At 32.6% G+C, this 23,731-nt stretch overlaps 4 protein-coding genes across 4 annotated transcripts; 1 reads left to right on the top strand and 3 right to left on the bottom strand.

The window, feature by feature from the left end:
* The first annotated feature begins 2,657 nt into the window (after positions 1-2,657).
* LOC125197073 (putative cyclin-D6-1) lies at positions 2,658-4,087 on the top strand. Its single transcript, XM_048095772.2, has 5 exons — positions 2,658-2,930; positions 3,001-3,096; positions 3,169-3,376; positions 3,444-3,574; positions 3,655-4,087. The coding sequence occupies exons 1-5, from the start codon at positions 2,700-2,702 to the stop codon at positions 3,805-3,807; spliced, it is 819 nt and encodes a 272-aa protein (XP_047951729.2). The 5' UTR covers positions 2,658-2,699; the 3' UTR covers positions 3,808-4,087.
* A 2,196-nt stretch (positions 4,088-6,283) lies between these two features.
* On the bottom strand, positions 6,284-7,580 carry LOC125196800 (transcription factor MYB30-like). Its single transcript, XM_048095426.2, has 3 exons — positions 7,386-7,580; positions 6,856-6,985; positions 6,284-6,770 (listed from the first exon to the last, which is right to left on the bottom strand). The coding sequence occupies exons 1-3, from the start codon at positions 7,516-7,518 to the stop codon at positions 6,395-6,397; spliced, it is 639 nt and encodes a 212-aa protein (XP_047951383.2). The 5' UTR covers positions 7,519-7,580; the 3' UTR covers positions 6,284-6,394.
* Positions 7,581-12,757: 5,177 nt separating this feature from the next.
* On the bottom strand, positions 12,758-14,367 carry LOC125196799 (transcription factor MYB63-like). Its single transcript, XM_048095425.2, has 3 exons — positions 14,235-14,367; positions 13,460-13,589; positions 12,758-13,208 (listed from the first exon to the last, which is right to left on the bottom strand). Exons 1-3 carry the CDS (start codon positions 14,365-14,367, stop codon positions 12,758-12,760), a joined length of 714 nt encoding a protein of 237 aa, XP_047951382.2.
* Positions 14,368-19,956: 5,589 nt separating this feature from the next.
* On the bottom strand, positions 19,957-21,688 carry LOC125195613 (transcription factor MYB63-like). The gene is made up of 3 exons (XM_048093746.2): positions 21,556-21,688; positions 20,784-20,913; positions 19,957-20,458 (listed from the first exon to the last, which is right to left on the bottom strand). Exons 1-3 carry the CDS (start codon positions 21,686-21,688, stop codon positions 20,008-20,010), a joined length of 714 nt encoding a protein of 237 aa, XP_047949703.2. The 3' UTR covers positions 19,957-20,007.
* Between the last annotated feature and the right edge of the window lie 2,043 nt (positions 21,689-23,731).

Consider the following 23,731-nt stretch of genomic DNA (forward strand, 5'->3'; position numbering starts at 1 on the left):
GTATATGTATTTGTTCTAGAAAATGAAGAGACATAGATAGGGAAGACATTTTCAATGGAATAGCAATGAAATTTTTCATTGTCTTTAATTTTTCGTTATTAATTCTATTCTTCATCAATTTTTAGATTTGACTATTTGAGCATTTCTTATGTTTAAAAATATTATGAAAACTTACTGAATTGGTTTTTGGCTTCTTCCTATTTCTCTTTATTTTTGTCTCTCCTCATTCATTTTGACTTTCCCTATATATATTATTAAGACAGTTTCTACATTATGTTAATTGTTAATATTAATTTCACCAATTTTCCTTCAGAATCCAAACCAAAAACAAGACTCAAAACGTGCAAATTAAAATGTCATATCCCCATAATCAACAAAGGAAAATGAAATGTGACAAGAGAACATTTACGATCATTTTACAAATTTAATTATACACTTTTAGTCCTTTTCTATTAGAATTATAATTTCTATACTTCTTTTCCGCCGGAAAATCCAGATATTTGGAATTTTCTGCAATGAATTTATTTATTTATTTATATGTTAATTTCTTTTTCAAAAATTGATTCACTTGGAAGTTTATTTTTTTAGGTGAAGAATTCATCGAAAGATTCATATATTTGAGTGATATTAATTTATTCCATTTAACCGATGAATGTTATACAAGACGGACATCGTTTGACAATTATGTTATCCTATTTATGAGTTTGTTGCATATTCAATCTAATTAATATTTCTAATTATGAGTTTTCCTATCCTCCTAGGTCAAAGTTGATTAATAGAAAGTCAATAAATTTGCTCTTTTTATTACCAAAATAGGCCTATGCAATTAATTTTAAATAGAACGGGATGAAAAAATTAGTCAAATTTATTAAATAGAGTGGTGAATTATGTCAAAGTTAGGTGTACACTTAGTGAAATAGTTTCAGTACATTGGGACCATGGTCATAGGCGACCTCAAATTTTAGGAATTAAATACATAAGAATTCAAGTATTAAATGATTGTACCCTAAGGCCTAAGATGCATTATTACATTAATATTAATTTACCATTTTTGTATTGTGTAATTAAATTTTCTCACCTTGTATATAACATGGTAAGCATATATAATAATTTTTGCTGTCGCTATTTTTGGTGCGCACTTAAAAACGAGGTGTGATGATGCGTTGATGACATTCAAAATTAATTCCATTTAATTTCATTTTCTTTTTAAACTTTGTCACTATAAATAAAAAATAAGGCAATCGTGAAATTTAAAAATCTATTAACACTTCTGCTTATGAATAGATCAGAGTAATTCAATGTTCGTTTGAATATTGAGAAATTAAATCTTATTTTCGAGTGTCGCATTTGTAACATATGATGATTGTTTAGATATCGACAACATGATTCATAATAATTAATAAAATGACTAAATAATAAAAAAACACTTGTATACTGTATGACATAAAAATTAAATACACGATTATTTTATGCAATAACGTACTAATAAAGATACAAAGAACACACATTCTGGCTAATGTATACAATGATTAAGTTTCCGAATAATTCATTTTGCAGTACAAATAATTTATGACAATTGCCCATTCCTCAAAATGCAGAATCAAAATACTATTCACATAAAAACTTAACAAGCCATTTTGTTTATTGTTTCACATTTTCGATACGTTGCTATATTCGCTGACACAAAATACGTACGCAATGCTCGCAATAAATTGAATAGAAGCTCAAATGCAAAAGAACAAAGGATTGTAACTGTAATTACGCAAACCCTTTTGTTTATTGTTTCACATTTTTGACACGTTGCTATATCCGTCCACGAAAAATATGCAACTCCCAAAATAAACTGAGTAGAAACTCAAGTGCAAAAAGACAGAATATTGTAACCGTAAATTCCCATTGGCCATAAAATACCCTTGCTTTGTCTGTCATTAATTGTCTCATTCATGGACGGACGCACGTGACCCCAACTACGGGTTTTACTATTACACACACACACACACTTCTCTCAAGAAGCGTGTCGACCCCAACTATGGGTTTTAGTATCACACACACACACGAAACCTCCCTAAGTTTTATACATACAAATACACACCGAGTATAAATCTTTCAATAATACTCCCCATGTCCCATTAGAAATGAAACATTTTCCTTTTTTGTCTGTCCATTAAAAATGAAACGTTTCTAAAAATGGAAACAATACTCTCTCTACTTTTTCTTTTATCTTACTTTACTCTCTCTTCAATAACTCACAAAACAACACTACATAAATTCTCGTGCTGAAAAGCAAATGTTGCATATTTGATGGGACAGATGGAGTATTTCCCATGTATCCACGATAAAAAAAAATCATTTTACACTTTCTTCATCCGCGATATAATATTTCACATTATCATTTCGATGTATCCACAATCAGAAGTCTCATTTAGATTCCTTTGCTTTCCTCAAGTGAAACTTACACGCTCAATCAAATCATCACACTCATAAACCACTATTCATACTCGACTAACTTTTTCCACCTACTTTCCCAAGACCCGCAACGAAATTACAACGAGACATTACATCACATACAAATCTAGCAATTATAACAAAGAGTGTAGAGTGAAGTTGAAGTCTCCCTCTCCACATGACACCAACTCTATATAAAGACTTAACAACCAAAAACCATCACTCAAAAAAAGAGAGAAACAATCAATCCATCAATGGAGTTTGATCTCGAAAATCCCCTCCCATTTTCAACTGACATTTTCGCTTCACTATTCCACACTGAGATTCATCACATGCCTTCCAAATCCATCCTCTCCGGCCACAATCTCCCCCTCCGCCGCGAAATCGCCGCCGCAATCCTCCACATCTCGCGCGATTCCGATCCTTCCCTCTCCTACCTCGCCGTCAATTACATGGATCGCTTCCTCTCCGCTCACTCCATTCCGGTAATTAATCGTCTTCGATTTCCTCAATTTCATCCGATTTTCTCTGAATTTGATCGATCTGTTTTTCCAGAATGGGAAGCCGTGGATCTTCAGATTAGTAGCGGTTTCCTGCGTTTCATTAGCGCTGAAAATGAGGCAAACAGAGCTCTCAATCTCCGATCTCGCGGTAATTCTCCGATTAATCGGTTTTCAATTCAACAGCATTTTCGAATTTTTGCATTTCACCGATGAATTGCAGGATAACGACGGAGGTTTGATCTTCAATTCCGCGACGATCGAGAGAATGGAGATGCTGATCCTCGGAGCTCTGAAATGGCGGATGCGCTCCGTGAATCCTTTCGCCTTCCTCGATTACTTCCTCTCGCTCTTCGATTCCGGCGACGACGAGCGATCGATTAAGGCGTTGAAGAACAGAGGAGCTCAGATCATCTTCAAATCGCAGCACGGTTCGCATCAATTGATCAATCGGTTTACGCGTGTTTTATAAATTTAATTAATTAATTTTTTAATTAGATATCAAATTGCTCGAGTTCAAGCCGTCTATCGTCTCGGCGTCGGCTCTGCTCGTGGCGTCGAACGAGTTTTCCCCGGCGCAGTTTCAACCGTTCAGAGAAGCAATCTGCAGCTGCAGCTATGTGATTAAGGTCCAAAAATTGAAATTAATTAGTCAAAATTAGTTGATTTTACAATGCTGTTGATTAAATTTTTTATTTTTTTTTGGTAGGAGGAATTGCTGCATTGCTACGATGTGATGGCGGCGGCGTCGGGTCTGTTGACGCCAGCGAATGTGCTGGATTTCAGCTGCTCGTTTTCAAGCAGTCAAATTGAGAATTTCGCCATTAATGATTCGCCTCAGCTTTCTCAGAACAATCAGTGACTAGTGAATGTGTGTATATATGCTGAGAGAGGGACGTTTATCTTTGGCCACCATAAAGTTGGAAAGGGCAAGGGTATTTTCGTCTTTTCACATCCCGGTTCGGTTTGGTTTCGATTGTAACGATGTGTTTTTTTCTAGTTGAGCCTTCTTTTCTTGAGCCGGCTTATGGATTAGTGGGTGCTGTGCATGGTTAGTATTTATCGCGTATTTCGATTTTTGAACGTACGACTCAGGCTGGTGATGTGCGAAGTAGTATTTATTGCGTATTTCGATTTTTGTACGTACGACTCGGGTGATGGGGAGGGAGCTAATCAATAATTTATTTTAGTAGGAATTATATTTCTATAAATCTATAAAATTAACATTGCATGGTACTAAAAATCGACCAACATTAGCATGTGAAATAGTTGCAAGTTTTAAAAAAATGGATCTGTTTTATATGATTCAAAGTCGACACGTTTGAAATAAAAAAAATACAAAAATTGTAGCGTTATGCTCTTGGAAATTGAAATAATTTATGTAAGATACTCAGAGTATACATTTAACAACTTTTGTAGCAAGATTTATTTTTATTACTAGTACTATATTTTCTTGATATTAATCTTAAAATAAAGTGGAGTGATAAATATAGATAAATCAAATTAGTCGTATGACTAAAGTTCTGGCATGAAATTCATGCTATAAAATTATGGAAAATAATTGTAGAAAGTTTCCAAATTTATGGGAGCCCCCACCCCACATGTAGCTCCCCTAGTGGTCATAATATGCAGTTTTTCATTCAAATGAGTTACATAATGATCTCATTATTTTGTTTCTTGCAAAGTAATCCCAGCAATTTTGAGATGGTCCCGAATATAAGAAATGAAATTTCGTTGTCACATAAATTATGTACCAACATTGGATATCTCTATAGGCAGTAGGTGAAAGTAACTTTACAATAACAAACATAAATTTGGACAGCCATATATAGGGACATATATAGTATAAAGATTCAATGATGAAAGTGGATAGGATTGAAATTCAGTCCAAAACTTTATATAGTTATGTATTTTGGCTTATCATTGTTCTCATAAAGAGGTCATGACATATACAATTCTTGAAAATAAAGGATTGGTTTGTTTTTCTTCTCAGACATTAAGAAATGAAAACATATAGAGTGAATTTACACAAGTTTAATCTAGTTTTGTGTTGCCGACTTTTATTATTTTCACTAAACGATCAAATTGCCATATACAGCAAGCAGAATATGACAAGCATCTACAGATGTAGCATCACACTATACACCATCCTAATACCATTTCCCAATCGAGTATTTTTCAGAAAATATCACCAACTTTTCACTATAAAACCCCTCAATTTTCCGAGGTTTCGTCACCAAATTTTGTTGAAAACGTAAGTTGAGGACATTTTTCGAAAAATACTAGTAGAAATTGATGACACAAATCACGAACACATTTATACGTACATGTCGAAAAATAAAGGTTTTTTTTACTAAAAACTCAAATTTAGTTTTGTTTCTTAAAAAAAATACTCTCTCCATTCCTTTATAGTTGAGTCATTTTTTCATTTCGGGAAGTTCCCTCATAGTTGAGTCATTTCCATATATAGTAACTTTTTCTTCTTTCTTACTTTACTCTCTCTTACTTTATTCTCTCTACTTTATTCACTTTTTACTTTATTCTCTCTACCTTTTCCCCTTTCTTAAGTTTTTATCTATTTATTTAACAAACTCAACATTCATTTCTTAAACTCCATGCCGAAAAGTTCCGCCTCAACTATGAGGGAATTACATGTGTTGGATAGTATTGCATCAAAATTATTTTCACAAAATGTTTTCATTCGTTAAAAATATAAATTTAGTCCCCATGATATAACATTTTGGGCCTATTAGTTGAAACTAGAATTAAACTGCATTATTTTTGGACTATTTCAGATACCAAAAGGTTGTATATTTGCCATTACATATATTTTATTCATTTGGGCCTATAAGTTTAAATTTCATCAGCCCAGTTTGAGGCAATAAATTCTGAATGATTTGCTTTTGTTATTTTTTATCTATCATAAATTAACGCCTGGGCTCTAATATCTTTTGGTATGTTAAGACATTTTTTGGTGTGACCAGATGTACCACTTTTGGCGGAATCTGATTAATCCTGCTCGATCGGATTTGCGAATTAAGGCCGAAAGTGTCCCAACATAGGTGGTGGGGTTTGAACCGATGACCTCAAAGTCACCACGACCCATTGGTTGGTATTTTGACTTTACTTCACTGCATCGAACATATAAAGTTACTTAATCGGTGTGTAATTTTACTGGAAAAAATGTCATCTTTCGAATTCGAACCAACATATATTTTTTTCGTCAATTTCGTAAATCACCCGAACTCCCAAATTTTCATTTAATTTCATTTTTTTTTCCAATTACAATTAAACATCATAATCACTTGATTATTTATAACTCTTAGTAACATTGGACATACAAAACTCCCATATACTATGGTATGCAAGTAGCATTATTTATACACAACAACGTACATATTCTCTCTGTCCCTTAAAATTCGCTCCGAGTAAACCTCGCTCCTCGTCTGCTACCAAAAGAGACTCGTCTCGTAGTCAAAACACTGAAGTAGAGGATCATATCCAAGATTATAACTACTACTCTCACTCTCCGAATTCGAAGCATTGGAGGGCTCATTCCAGAAGCTTCCATAGGATGATCCGAAATCCGCCTCGAGTATACTGGACAACAACGATTCAAGATCGTCTTGCAATGAATTTGTAGAGAGGGAAGTAATTTCCGAGGAATCTGTTTTTTCTATGATAGAAATTGTGTTTGTATTCATAGGGTTTGTAGCGATTTGGGATGCGCGATTTGGATTGCGCCGTTTCTCGAGATGTGTGTGCCAGAAGTTCTTGATCTCGTTGTCTGTTCTGCCAGGCAGCTTTGCTGCGATGGCAGACCACCTGATTAATTATTACAATGGTCAAATGATTTGTTTGACTTTATTTTAAAACATATGTATCGATGAAGTGAAACACGAGTCGTTACTTGTTTCCGAGCTCCGCGTGCAATTCAACAACGAGCCGTTGTTCTTCCTCGCTGAAATTTCCCCTCTTGAGTCCCGGTTTCAAGTAATTCACCCATCGCAATCTGCAGCTCTTCCCACATCTCTTTAGGCCTAAGCCAGAAAATTGCATAAATTTCCACCATGAAAAAATTGCAACGGAATTTTCTGTCGGTAAACTTAATTACATGGCTAAATAATTATTTACATAAAATTAAAAGCCAAAACTACTATAAATTGACTTAATTGAGTAAAATTTTAGTATACATATGTTATAAGGAAATGGATTCTTCCTCTTCTAATTAATCCAATTAGGGTTTGAATCTTCAAATTAGGCGGAAGCTTCCAAGAATTCAAGAGAAGGTCGCGACTAAACTGATTCTTACTATACTATTAGATGGGAAGTGAAGTGATTAGTCACTTAACTTGCCCTAATTTCGCAGATGCTAACTTGAAGCTAGTCAGCATCTGCTATACAAGGAATATCAACAAACCCGATTAATTATTCACTCACCGGCGTATCTGGGGAGCAATCTCCAATTCCAGTGGCCATATTTCTCGATGTAAGCCTTCAACTTTTCGTCCTCGTCTTGACTCCAAGCACCCTTCTTCATCCCATTGCGGTCGATAGAAGGTGGCCTCACCATCTCTTTTTTGTTCTTTGTTTTACCTTTGTGTGTGTGTGTGTGTTTTGTTTTAGTTGTTATAAATTATGAGTGATGTGTGAGAAAGGAAGCTCAGTGTTTATGTATATATATAGAGAGAAAGAGGACAAAGGGAAGGAACGTAGGAAGATGGAATTTTGGGATAGTAAAATCGGTATTGTAAAAACATGATGAAAATTTTATATAAATAATTATTTAGTAGGAACAAGGAGACTTCTTAAGTTACGTACATCGCTTTCGACATAATTTAATTTGTTTCATTAGTTTTAAGGAATTTTGGTAGTTTTGTTCTTGGAGTCATGACTTGACAAAAATATCCATCATTAATAATAGTGGTTAGGTTTTGTTGAGATTATTTTTATTTAAAATTTTAATTTTGAAGTTTTATTGCAAATTAGATCTATTTTTAAATATTTAATAATATCTCGTATTTTAGATTATTTATTAGTATTTTTTTTTGCACGAATTTGGAGTAAGATCTAAACATTTTTGGTATAGGATATTGAAAACAATATAGTTTTTCTACCATAATAAATGTTCATCCACCTACGACAAGGACAAAGACCCAGTCATCCAAATAAAACAAGCTAGACACATAACTCTTGGCCTATAAATAAATAAATAAATTCTAAATTAAAAAAAAAAAAAAAGAAACAATAATAGTACATTTGTTCAAAGCAATTAAAAAAAATTGAAAATGACATTACGAAACGTGTGAACAAGGAAAAAAAAAGTTAAAATTGTGTTCACATATACAGTCGCTATAGACTACATATTTTCTTTCATTGACTATTTGAACACTTCCTATAGAAAAAATGGCGTCAATGAATTATGTCAAGTTCCGATTTAAGCCAAAATAAATGTGATAAACCATAATAATTCTCATAGTAGATTTTAATTGAACATTTCCCTATACACGTGGTGTGTGGTTCAATTAGATGGATACTTCAATTTCAGATGATTTAGATGTCAATTATTTTTAAAATTGAATTAATTATATTGTACCTTTAATTATGTGTAACCAATTATATAGGGTGGAGCCTCGACTTCCACTATATCAAGTCAATTCATAAAGGTACTATTTCACTAAAATTTCATTCAATTTTCGTAAAGTTTTTCTCTATCTTTGACTAATACTATTCCGGTCTGTCTTTAGGAAAGCTTAGCATTAATTAATCATTTTAAATATTATTTAGAGTGTTTTGTATTGTCTCTTGTCCACATTTACGAGTAATTTGTGTATTTACACAACAATTTAGAAAATCGTGATACAACTTTTTAGTAAAAAAACGTTTGCTTTTTAGAATATTTCATGTGGAGAAAACTTTTTGACTAGGAAAAGAAACAATGTAATTGATGGTGTACTTTTTTTCAAATTTGTTTTACTTCTTCTATAATTATTATTATTTTAACTTTTTTATACAAAAAATAGTGTGAGATCATGTAATTGTTCCAAATCTATCATATGGTATTGTTTGCATTGTGTTGCTTATATATAGTTAAATTCTAGTTTCGGGTAATGAAGTTATAGTTAGGGGTGGCAAATCGTGCGTGTCGGGTCGTTATCGTGTCGACACGATAACGACACGAACACGATAACAACAAACACGAACACGATCCGTTAAGAAAACCTCAAACACGAACACGAACACGACCCGCTACCCTCAGACACGAACACGACACGAACCCATTAACGACACGAACCGTTTCGGGTCAACACGACACGAACACGATACGAACCCATTAATGACACGAAAATAAGTATTGAAAAATGAAAATAATAAGAATAATAATATTAAAATATTGTGTTAATAAGAATAATAATATTAAAATATTATGTGTTAACGGATAACACGAACACGACACGAACACGCATTGTTAACGGATAACACGAACCCGACACCGAACACGACACGAAATTTTCGTGTCCTTAATGGGTCGACCTGATAAGGACATGAACACGATAAGCTCTGACCCAAACCCATTAATTTCGTGCGGGTTCGTGTCGTGTTATCGTGTCGTGTCAAAAATTGCCAGCCCTAGTTATAGTGTGATTCAACTCCATACCAATTTACATATATTTAAATCATGTAAATCTCAAAATTCACCAAATTAACAAGTGCGATATATATAATTTAAATACACGACTCATTTTCAAAATAATTCGTAATGTAAAACCAAAATATTGAAATTCTACATTTATATAATACTCCATAATGTAGGTTTGACATAGTTTATGTTTTTAAAATTCTTATAGTAAAATAATTTAATTGCAATAAATTTTGGAAATACAATGAGTAAAAACGAGTCGGCTTATTATTAAAATCAAAACGCGTTAGAAAATAAGGATTTCACACTAAACTGCATTTCGACTGACAAAATTGATCAAATTGACTATTTGACCACGTTGACCAAATAATTTACTTTGGTTTGACATAGTTTATGTTTTTTTATAAATTGGATGATTCTATAAATATATTAAAGTTTGGAAAACAAAAATTAGTTATTAAATTTATGTAGTGCTGTAATAATCTCATCTTATTTTTGTAATTTTTTCAACATTTAACAAGTTAGTTGATAAAAATATAAAAAATAAAAAATAAAAATCCACCATTTAAAGATTGTATAATAGGAAAATAAAACTTGTATAGCTCATTTAAACAGTTAAATAAATATAATGGACAACAATGTCACTAGATACCAATTTATTAAAATTTGTGTGATACATATATAATGTGATAAATTCTTTTTACTAAGGTAGTTGACTAGTAGTATTATCTAACAACTGATGATTACGTCACCAAAACTACGTCACTTATCCTTAAAAGCAGTAAATTTATTAAATAATACTCCGAATAAATCTATACAATATATAAAAGGAGAGTTTTGTGGGTGTTTAGAAAAATAAGAGGAATTTTAGGGATATTTAAGAAAATGACCATTAAAAATAAATATTAAATGAAATTAAAAATATATAAAACAAAAAAGCCTAAACCACTACGTATATATGCATGTGTGTAATAGTGGTGTCCAAACTGAATCGGACCAGGACCGGCACCATATGGATCCTAATTGTTAGTTGGTTAGTTAATTGTGGATTAGTGGTATAGTTAGTGATAATATTGCACAACAACATATAATCGAAGAAAAGCAAGACTTGAAAACAAAACCTAATTGGTTTTCTAACTCTTAAACATGTTTCATGCTTTATGATGATGCAGGAGTTCAAGATTGGAGGGTAACAATTTATAGTCTTCGGTCGTGCTCCCAAATACAGTTTTGAGTACTAGAGATGCTAGAGAAAGAACAAATAATTTCGTACTTTGTAGCAGACGGGTTGACCCTCTTTGATGCGGCCGTGCATGAACACGGCCTTTTCAAATTCTTCTTTGTGTTGTGTATGTTGTTCTCTATGCAGGTCTTTATGGTGGAAGTGATTTATGTTTTAAAGCGTCGAGCTTAATTATGTGATTTTTTTTCCTTTTCTTCTTGTACTATTGTGAAGTGTCGAATGTATAATTTTTTCATGTAGCGCTCCATATGAATATTAGGTTGGTGGAAGCTCCTATTCATTTGCCTTTTTTGAAGGACGTGGTATGGGTGGTAGCAGCTACACGGGAAGTAGGCGATGCGGGAATACTATTAGGGCATGCAACTAATTTTTTTTTCGGCGAAATGCATGCATATTGGTTGCATATTCCATGCTATTTTGCTGTTTTTTTGTTGATGATTTTGATCGATTTGACTACTTCTAATATATATTTATACATTATTTTTATTGACATGTGTTCGTGATATCTTTTGTAGTATAGATCTAAAAGTGATTTAAATGATATGTGATTTGTGTGCGATTTTTAGTTTATAAACTTATTTGGTTATATGAGTTTAGAACTTGAAATAATAATATTGTTTCTCATTTGGTACATGTGTTATTTTTATTTTTATTTTTATTTTTATTTTATATTTTTTAATAATTGTTTTCTATTTTATATATTTATGATTTTCAGATTTCATAACAATGATATTTTTATGAATTTATAAAATTATTTTACAGTATAAAATAAGTTTAAATAAAAAAAAAATGAGTCGTGCATTGCACGCGGGTGATACTAGTCATAGTAAAATTAAAACATCTCACTCTTTGAATTTTCAACTGGCCCCAAGCGTTACGTTAATAGTTTACTCTACATGATAAAAATTTTATAATCACACACACGTTTTTAACACCCCCTTCCCAAAAAAACAAACACACCAAATTTCTTACTGCGTTAAATTTAGCTTATTTCATCATTTTAAATTGTCACTGTCTGCAAATGGTTAATTTAATCATCGCCCTTTTTAACAAACGTGGATCACATATGGTGACTTTTACCTTGTTATATGTCAATTAGGTATTAAAAGACTAGATTCGCAACACTTTGGAAACCAAGAACACTACTATAATTAGTATATGTAAATAAAATATCATTCTACTACAAACATCATTTTGATACATAACAAAATGTTAGATTTTACCAAAGGATTTTGCAGATTTTTTCAATAGGTCAAGTTTATGAACTCAGTTTGGTTTCTGCTATTACTCATGACTAAAGACCATATTAGTTGTTCTATCTTGTTCAGTTGTCTTTTTCTCTCAAAAACATGACACGTGACAATATATCTCACCACATCTCCAAAGTACTAAGATTACACTTTACCCACTATTAACCACCTCATCCCCTGGCCGAGCCACCCCTATGACTAATTTAATCCAAAATAAAGTCTATTTAAAATTTTTAACTTATCGCATATTGAATCTTCGTACTTCTTGTCTAATGTATCGAACGCCACCTACATACAAAGCTCTACATTATAACAACATCAAACAATGAAATATGAATGCTTCTCCCATATTCTCTAATTGAACACAAAACACATAAACACATAAAATCACAACAATATCATATCATTAATTTAAACACATAAACACATAAAAATCACAACAATATCATATCATTAATTTAAACACACAACACACTTAGATAGTTTTAACTTAACACATAAAACCACATGATGCAAGACATCCGAATCATATATATTACAACAAAAACACAAATACCCCTCAAGATTCCCATGAGCAACTTATTAAGGGATACTTCAAACACAACCAACTAGACACAATTGCATTATATATGATAAAGGACTTGTTGCTCATATATATGTAGATACCTCAATCATATTTCTACTTTCCATAGTAATCACCAAATATTTTGTTGAAGTCTTGCTCAAATGTAGCACTCAAATCCCAAGAAGCAACCCCCACATCTGAGTAATCACTTGGTAAAAACATGACATTTTCCTCCTCCATTCCATCAAAATAATCTTGCTCAATAAAGCTCCCTTGATTGAAATATGAATCTGCACTCGACTCGAAAACACCTATGTTTTCCGCAGGCTGGCTGAATCCAACCTCGGAAAATGCAGTTGTGTTTTGATTCAGACAGTTTGTTATAGTACTAGAGTTGCTGTCGGAAGATAGCTCTTCCTGGGCTAGATTGTGGGATTTGGTCTCTCTAGTTACACGGGCGCAGTTGCCGTTGCGGCGGCCCTTGCGTTTTTCTATGTGGGCGTTCCAGTAGTTCTTGATGTCGTTGTCGGTTCGCCCGGGAAACTGCTCAGCAATGGCTGACCATCTGTGTTTTATTAATTTAAAAGTAAATATATAAATTGAACAAAATTAATTCATAATTGATGAAAAAGATTGAATATTTCATATTTGTAACCTTATTATTAGCATTTTTCTCAGTTCCACAAGCAAAATTGATAAAGTAGATGATTGAATGTTTAATTTGTATCCTCTTCACTATAATTTCTCTACTATTTTTTTTATCTATCTTAGCAAATACTCAACATAAAATGCCTACTAAATGAAATTAATTCATACTTGTTTCCGAGTAGTTTGTGCAGTTTGACAATATGATCTTTTTCATCTTGGGTGAAGTTGCCACGTCGGACACCAGGCTTCAAGTAGTTCTTCCAACGCAGCCTGCAACTCTTCCCACACCTCTTCAATCCTAAATTAATTAAAATTAAATCACATATGTTAATAGGAATGTGATCAAATGCAAACTCTAAACATTGTACAAACTCCAAACTATGATATGAGAAAATAGCAGCAACAGAAAATGTCAACACAGTGTCAACAGTTGATGCTGTGTTACACTGTGTTGACATTTTCTGTTGCTACTATTTTGTCATCTGTTGATTTTTTTTAATAGTCCAGATCATAGTTTAAAGTTTATATAATATATGACTTTGCATTATATCACTACCCTATGTTAATAATTGTAAGTCACAAAAAAACATATAAACACACATGTGTAACCACTATTGATCATATATATGTAAAAATCACCACTTATTAAGGTCTAACCTAATTAACACAATCAATTAGACTGCTTCTCCTGCAATCAGTAGTTATGGCTGTGTTTGAGTTGTACTATGTATAAAAGGTTTTATTTCTCGAAATATTTGAAATTAAAGTGATGACTAATTAGGGTTTTCAACTTTTCATACATACATGCTAGATCAAAGATAAGATGAACTAATGAATTGATTTCACTAAGCCCTAATAAAAAAAAACATATATAGACAATTAGGGTTTTCATCAATTAACTTATGTTTCCAAAAGCAGCCCTAATGGGAGAGCTCCGGCTTACCGGCAAACTCCGGCAGCTGCCGCCAGTTGGTTTCGCCGAATCGACCGATAAAAGCCCTTAGTTTGTTGTCCTCTTCTTCATTCCAAGCTCCTTTTTTCATTCCATTTATGTCAAAGGAAGCTGGCTTCACCATTTTCTCTCTCTTCCTCTCTCTCTATACTTAGAGTGATATTTAATAGTGCTAAGATGTGGGAGAGTAGGGAGCTTATAATTGGTGGTCAATAATTAAAGCGTGTTTAAGAAAAAGTATTGTCAATTCTGTCAACAGGAGAAGTAACATCGAAACCGTAATTGTCGGATTATTATTATTATAATAATTTATGAAAAGTTGACAAGAAAAGTTGAAGAAAATATCCACACATATTTAAACTGTAGGAGAGATGAATTTAATCTAGACTCATGATGAATATTGCACGTTGTGAATGTAGGCACAACAAATATAGAAGTGTGCTATTTGAATCTAATGTTTATTCGAATTTTACAAGTGAATCTACTGCTTTTTGTGTCCATGTGACCATGTGCATGTTAATTCGATCCAAGGACAATTCTTGATGTGTTATAATTTTATTTGAAGAAAGAATCCGTCCCAGTTTAGGAGTGCAATTTAGTTAAGGTACGGGTTTTAAGAAGTTGTTGGAGTGTGTAATAATTGAAGTGAGGTAGTGGAAAGTGAGATCCTTTTGACTTTTTGTATGTTTAGAATTTTGTTTTATTTTATTTTTATGAAAGTAATGACATTTGAGTGTAAATTTCATCAACAATGGGGTCAAATTAAATGTCTAAATATGATAAATTATAAATGGAACTCTTAAACTGGGACAGACGGAAATGGCAAAACAAGACTATTAAACTGGGATGGAAGGAGTATATATAAACTGCATTATAGACATTAGGTATAGGAACTCGCATTCTTTTGTCTGTATTAATTAATTAAAATTTAATGATAACTAATTAATCTAGTTCACGTATCTTTGAGAAATAATGTTACTTACCTAAATAACTCCAAAGTGATCTTACACTAAAATTAAGGTATATGACGAGTTCATATTCTACTTAATTATACAAATTTCTTAATCAACGAGTATAAAATTGTGTTAATCAACTAATTAAATGTTAAAGGACCTTTAATTTTCCCTTTTTCAGTGCAATAATATACTTTAATGCGGAAGCCGCCTTCAACTTTATACACATGTGAGTTAATTATTTTGGTTTAAATCCACTAACCAAAATATGTATGTGCATTTGTACTTTTTTATTGTGCATTTCGTACATATGCATTTAAAATTCTAATTTTTATGTATAAATATAGTATGTCACCACTCACCATCAATGATATTGTAGAAAAAACATTTATAATCAACTTCCTCAGTTGGCAAGATTCGTTGTATATTTGTATCCCAATCTTGGATTAAATAAATTGATTTTTTTTTTCTCTTTCATTAGTCTTGAATTAGCACTTCGTTCTACGGATTCATTGAACTATAGTGTGAATATTATCTAAGTGATTAGCCAAACAATAATTACTCACATAATCTATTTATTTAATTAATTTCAATAATATATTGATTCACACTACCTATAAATTTTGTTATGAAATCTAGAAAGTTCCACCTAACTTCAATATATATGGTAGTAAACCAGAAAATTAATTGTTTCATTTTATTATATTTAATTTGCATGGAACTGCGTATTTTAAAAATATGATGTGGTTATATCATTCATTTGTCATGAATTATCTAAGTCTTATTCAAATATGCCAAAAATATATAACTTGTCATGAATTTGGTTCAATAATTTTCAAGAAACCGTGATACAAGTACTATTTTCAGTGTATAAATGGACAGTTGACTCTCGCAGCATATGGTAAAATGTCAAGGCTTACGGACAAATTCGAACTTAATTATGTAAAAAATACTCCATCCGTCCCATTTTAAGAGTCCCGATTTACCATTTTAGGGTGTCCCATTTTAGGTTTCCCGGTTGAAATATTCCATATGCGGTATTAGGTTTCACATTCCGCTAACCTTTAGCAGTAGTAGTAAAAGATATTATAGTAAAAGATATTATAGTACTATATAATTTAAGGCAAAAATTTATCTTTTTTTATCAGTCAACTCCATGAAATTGAATCCTAATTATATTTAGGAATTTAGATTTTTGGTTGACTTCCTGTTGAAATTGGAATAAAATTTCCTAATTATATCCCATTAATTTGCTATTTGGCTGTTAGCGTTTAAAATCAAAACAAATAATTTTTATGTCGGGTTTTCCTATGTTTCAATTCGTAACTTATCATAAGTTAAAATACATAAAAGTTATTTAGAGATCTGCCATTTGTAAAACTTTTATGTGTTGGACAACTTGGACCAAACACGTATCTTTTCAACTATTTGAAGACTAGATTCGTTGCTCATGAAATAGTGGGCATGAAATTTTGATTAATGATTACTCTTTTTTTTTTATTACAATTAAACTTCTTACGTCACTTATTTCACGTCATCTTATTCAAGAGAGGAAACACTTTACTAAACAAATAATTAGTGATTAGTAATTGATATATAAATTATAACACAATTATGGAAAATACTCAAGGTTGACTGATATTCAAATTAAATTTGTTTTATTCACTTATGCGTTCGTGAAAAAATGCTAGATAACTAAAAAATTAATTTGACAATGAATAATGGTGGTATACCATCTGTATACATTTATATCTTAATAGTTATTTTAAAAAATTATTTAATGGTTATTTTTCCTTTTTGCGACATTAATTTAAATTAGTTCTCCTTCTTTCCTCAAATTATACAAATATATATAGTTACAATATCTTTAATTGAAAATTTCCCACCATACAAATTGCTAATTTAGAAGTTGATTAAATTGTCCCCAAAATCTATGAAATAATAACGAAATTCAATAATCATTGATTCATTAATGTAAGAGTAACTATTTGGTGGGTCCATTAGTATTCTTTCTGTCGTTGGCACTATTAAACGAGTGTTCAAATTACTTTTTATGAGTTTTTTTTCGTTATTGCTAAAAATTTAAAATTGTTGTCTCGTGGACCACAACGGAAGCAGGATAGAATGGTTTAAAGGGCCCATCTAATTAGTCCATTTATAAGATAATAATATTAATAAAATTATTGGCCCACTAATAAGCCCAATAGAATTGATAAAATTAATTTAAATAGTACTCCCTCCGTTCCCCTAAAGATGACCCACTTTCCACTTAGATTTGTTCCAATCAAGATGACTCATTACTAAAATTGAAAATACATTTATCTCTACTTTATTTTCTCTCTCCTACTTTCATCTCTCCACTTAACACACAAAATAAAGATACATAAAATCTCGTGCCGCACAAGTAAGGGGTCATCTTCCTTGGGACGGAGGGAGTACAAATTACGGTTGAGATAACTCTAATACCGCCTACATTTCTTCTTCCTCTCCATCGTATCTCTCCTTCTCTCATTTTATATTCTTCTGCAAAATTTCAGAAAAAATGAAGAAGAATGCCCGATGATCGGCCATATCCCCACAATAAGGGGCGATCGACAGCCGATCATCGGCCATGGCCGTTCCAACAACTATTTGGGGGAGGCGAAGAATGGCCAATTATTGGCCCTTTCTCTGCAATAGAAGGGCGATCGGAAAGCCTCTCATCGGCTCTTCTATTGTGAATGCTCTTATTACATAGAAATTGACGTGTATTTTATATCGACATATTATAGGGCTGATCATTTTTGGCATAACACGATAACCCGATACGAACTCGCACGAATTAATGGTTTTGTGTCAAAGCTTATTGGGTTCATGTCCATATTGGGTCGACCCGTTAAGATCACGAAAATTTTGTGTCGTGTTCGAGTTACTCATTAGAAATAATATTATAATATTATTAATTTGTAATCTCTTCGTCCCATAAAAATATATCACATTTCACTTATTACTATTTTTGGTAATGGACCCCATATTACTCTAACTCATTTCAATTCACATTTTATTATAAAACTAATACTACCTCCGTCCGCGAATAAGAGTCCCGTTTTTCCATTTTAGTTCGTCCGCAAATAGGAGTCCCGGTTCACTTTTACCGTAAATGGTAATAGGGCCCAACATTCCACTTACTCATTGCACTCACATTTCATTTAAAACTAATACATGCAAGTGGGGTCCATATTTCACTAATATTTTTCCACTCACTTTTCTTCACATTTCTTAAAATTCATGCAGCCAAGAAATGTTACTCCTAATGGCGGACAGAGGGAGTACTACATAGAAGTAGGAACTCTACTAACTTTTTCAACTCACGTTCATTACATTTCTTAAAACATGTGTCCAGTCAAAGTGTGACACAATTTAAGGGACGGAGAGAATATTATTTCAAAAATGATGGGTTTTTTTTTGTATCTTGTTGCTATGAATCTATTGATATTATTGTCCATCAAATCAGATTTTAGGTTTATAGTCAGATTTTTAATGACAGATTCAGAGTTTTGTAACTTTTGTTAATCATGAGTCGTTGTTAACATGTTCTAATTGTGTTGTCAGGTTTTTACCGTATTATTAGTTCGTGTCGTGTTCGGGTTTGAAGGTAACAATTCTTATTCGTGTTCAAGTTTCGGATTTTCTTAACAGGTCGTGTTCACGTTTGTCCTTATTGGGTCTAATCGTTAACAGGTTGACCTGGTAACGATCCAACACGCATGATTTGCCAGCCCTAACATATTATCACATAATATGTTTAACTAATCACAATTGCATAATCTCTTTCGTCGCTTCATAACTTATTATGACTAACTATACATAGCACGTGTCTGAACCACTAAATTTTTACTCGAGCTCAACTCTCCCGCCTTCATCTTCGGCCACATTCTGTTACCACTTCTCCTCTGCACTTCTCTCCCAATCTCCCAACAACTACTTTTCAGCAAAATTCCACACACACACATTATGTTTCCTCCTTACTTTGGCGAACTCGCCGTGACCAACGAGTGCGTTTGGGGCCGACTCGGAGTGGTGACTGATGGAGTGGTAGCCGGGCAAAAAATCCGTTGTGACCAACAAGAATTCGGAGTGGTGGCTGGCAAAGAACCAGTTGTGACCAACGAGGACGTTGGCCCTTAAAGGAGGGTCGAATGTTATCGTCCCAATTCCCACATCGGTTGTGAGAACAACAGGTGTGGGGTATATAGACTAAATGAACTCTCTCTCCTAACATTATAGTCTTTTGGGACAAGTTCTCCTGTTTAGTCTGTATAAGACCATATTTATTCTCATATCTACTTCACTTGTCCTTTCAAAAAAAACTTGGCCTATGACAATATATCATGGCACACCTCCAAAGTGTTAAGATTACACTTCACCCACCCACTATTAAATCTATTTTGACTTATGTCATATTGAATCTCAGTATTTCTTGTCTAACATATCGAACACCACCTACCTACGGAGATTTACAATATAAACATCAAAGAATGAAATTTTAATGCTTCCCATAGTCCCTAATTCAACACAAACAACATAAAATCACAACAATATCATATCATTAATTCAAATACACAACACACTTTGATAGTTTTAACATAACACATAAAACCACATGATGCAAGACATCCGAATCATATATATTACAACAAAATCACAAATACCCCTCAAGATTCTCATGAGCAACTTATTAAGGGATACAAACACAACCAACTACACACAATTGCATTATATATGATGCAGGACTTGTTGCTCTAATATATGTAGATACCTTAATCATACTTCTACTTTCCATAGTAATCACCAAATATTTTGTTGAAGTCTTGTTCAAATGTAGCATTCAAATCCCAAGAAGCAAACCCCACATCTGAGTAATCACTTGGTAAAAACATGACATTTTCCTCCTCCATCCCATCAAAATAATCTTGCTCAATAAAGCTCCCATGATTGAAATAGGAATCTGCACTCGACTCGAAAACACCTATGTTTTCCGCAGGTTGGTTGAAGGCAACCTCGGAAAATGCAGTTGTGTTTTGATTCAGACAGTCTGTTATAGTACTAGAGTTGCTGTCGGAAGATAGCTCTTCCTGGGCCAGATTGTGGGTCTTGATCTCTCTAGTTACACGGGCGCAGGTGCCATTGCGGCGGCCCTTGCGTTTGTGTATGTGGGCGTGCCAGTAGTTCTTGATGTCGTTGTCGGTTCTCCCAGGAAAGTGCTCAGCAATGGCTGACCATCTGTTTTTAATTGAATTAAATTAGTAATTATAATAAATTGAACAAAATGAATGTTTACTTTTCATAATTGATATTTGTAACCTTATTATTAGCATTTTTTTTCAATCCCACAAGAAAAATTAATAAGGTAGATGATTGAATTTTAATTTGTATCCTCTTTACTATAATTTCTCCAATTTAAATGGGATGTAAATTAAACAAAATTAGCTCAATTGATGTCCCAAAATTCCAAATATATTACCAAGGCATTAACCTACACTATTTTTTTATCTATCTTACCAAATCCTTAAAAATAAAATGCCTACAAAATGAAATTAATTCATACTTTTTTCCCAGTAGATCGTGCAGTTCGATGATGAGATGTTTTTCTTCTTTGGTGAAGTTGCCACGTCGGATACCAGGCCTCAAATAGTTCACCCAACGCAGCCTGCAACTCTTCCCACACCTCTTCAGCCCTAAATTGATTAAAATTAAATCACATATGTTAATTATCGTATGTCACAAAAAACATACTCCCTCCGTCCCAATAAATATGAAACGTTTGCTTTTCGGCATAAGATTTTATGTAGTGTTGTTTTGTGAGCTAAAGAAGAGAGAGTAAAGTAAGAGAGATGGAAAAGTAGAGATAAAGTTATTTCTATTTTAAGAAACGTTTCATTTTTAATGGGACAATCCAAAAAGGAAAATGTTTCATTTCTAGTGGGACAGAGGGAGTATAATGAACACACACAATATAACCATCATAATATATCATATATATGTAAAATCACCTCTCATTAAGATCTAATCTATTTACCAAAATCAATTAGACTGTTTCTCCTCCAATCAATAGGTCACTGGCGCTCGACACACCTAATGTGAGTGTGTCTGAATTGTACAAAATGTTAATTTTCTTGAAATATTTGAAATCAATGTGATGGCTAATTAGGGTTTTCAAATTTTCACATATGCATAGTAGATCAAAGATAAGATGAACTAATAAATTGATTTCACTAAGCCCTAATCAAGAAAAACATATATAGATAACTAGGGTTTTCAACAATATTTAACTAATTATGTACTCTAAAAGCAGCCCTAATCGGAGGGCTCCGGCTTACCGGCAAACTTCGGCACCTGCCGCCAGTTGGTTTCGCCGAATCGGCCGATAAAAGCCCTTAGTTTGTTGTCCTCTTCTTCATTCCAAGCTCCACTTTTCATTCCATTTATGTCAAAGGAAGCTGGCTTCACCATTTTCTCTCTCTTCCTCTCTCTCTCTCTACTTAGAGTGATATTTAATAGTGCTAAGATGTGGGAGAGTAGGGAGCTTATAATTGGTGGAGAATAATTAAAGCGTGTTTAAGAAAAAAGTATTGTCAATTATGTCAACGGGAGAAGTAACATCGAAACCGTAATCAACGGATTATTATATTATAATAGATGAAAAGTTGACAAGGAAAGTTGATGATAATATCCACACATAACCACATATTCAAAATGTGGGAGAAAGGAAAATTTGATGACTTGATTCATCGATTCTAGGAATTTCTTTTAATCATAGTATAATGAAATGTTTAGAAAGCAAGAGATGAATTTAATCTAGACCCATAATGGATATTACACGTTGAGAATGTAAGCACAACAAATGCATAAATGTGCTACTTAATTAAAATCCAACATTAGAATCTAGAAAACCTCTAATTGAATATATGTATTATATAATTTATACACTTTAGTATAGGAACTTGCATTCTTTTGTCTACATTAATTAATTAAAATTTGATAGTAATAACTAAAGAATCTAGTTCATGTATCTCGGAGAAATAAGGTTACTTTACCTAAACAACTCCAAATTTCTTATACTAAAATTAAGGTATGGCGAGTTGATATCCTACTTAGTTATGTATACAGCATTCTTAATCAAAGAATAAATAGGCCTAATTGTGTTAATTTACTGCTCTCTCCGTCCCGCTTAAGATGACACGTTTTCCTTTTTAGTTTGTCCCAACTAAGATGACACATTTCCTATTTTAGAAATTTTCTCTCTCCAATTAATACACCCAACAACTTCTTCTCACCCCTATTAAAATATTACTCCATCCGTCCCGGATAATTCGGATCACTTTGACCGGGCACGGGTTTTAAGAATTGTAATGAAAAGTGGGTTGAAAAAGTTAGTGGAATGTGGGTCCTACCTTTATATATTAGTTTTATAATAAAATGTGAGTAGGAATGAGTTAGTGGAATATGAGGTCCACTACCAAAAATGGTAAAAGTGAAGTGAGACAAATTATGTGGGACGGGCCAAAATGGAAAACTGGGACAAATTATCTGGGACGGAGGGAGTATCTTTCTTTCTCTCACTATTTTAACACTTACACCCACTTTTTCTCTCTCCAATTAAACACTTTAACCAATAACTCCTAAAATCTTGTGCCGGCTAAGAAATGTGTCATCTTAGCCGGGAGGAGGGAGTAATTAAATGTTAAAGGGCCTTCAATTTGCCCTTTTTTTATTAGTACCATAATATATTAACTTGGCAGCCGCCTGCAACTTTATACACACGTGAGTTAATTATTTTGGTTTAAACCCACTAACCAAATTATGTATGTGTATTTGTAATTTTTATTGTGCATTCCGTACATATGCATTTAAAATTCTAATTGTTTTGTATAAATATAGTATGTCACCACACACCATCTTTATAATCAACTTCCCCAAGTGGCAAGATCCATTGTACCCCAATCTTGATGATTATGTTTTGTCTTTCATTAGTCTTGAATTAGTACTTAGTGATCTACGGATTCATTGAACTATATAGTTTGAATCAAGTGATTAGCCAAACAATAAGTACTCACATAATCTATTTATTTAATTAATTTAATTATTATATTGATTCACACTACCAATTATTTTTGTTATGATATCTAGAAACTTTCACCTAACTTCAATATATTTGTTATATTTTAATTTTCATGGAACTGTGTATATTTTTAATAATGTGATGCGGTTTTATCATTCATTTTTGTCATGAATTATATAAGTCTTATTCAAATATGTCAAAAATCTATCAATTGTCATGAATTTGGTTCAATAGTTTCTTCTCATTTTCTGAAAGACATTATTTATCTTCCACTAATTTTCAAGAAACTTTGTTAGTATATTATTACTATTATTACTATATGGTAAAATTTTAAGGCCTACAAATTCGAACTTATATGTAAATAATATGAAAAAAAATATTACAATATTTTAAGGTAAAAATTTATCTTTTTATCAGTCAACTCCAAGAAATTG

This window comes from Salvia hispanica, chromosome 4 (assembly GCF_029641045.1).
Source record: "Salvia hispanica isolate PSC_SH4W2 chromosome 4, Shi_PSC_v1, whole genome shotgun sequence".
Classification (NCBI taxonomy): domain Eukaryota; kingdom Viridiplantae; phylum Streptophyta; class Magnoliopsida; order Lamiales; family Lamiaceae; genus Salvia; species Salvia hispanica.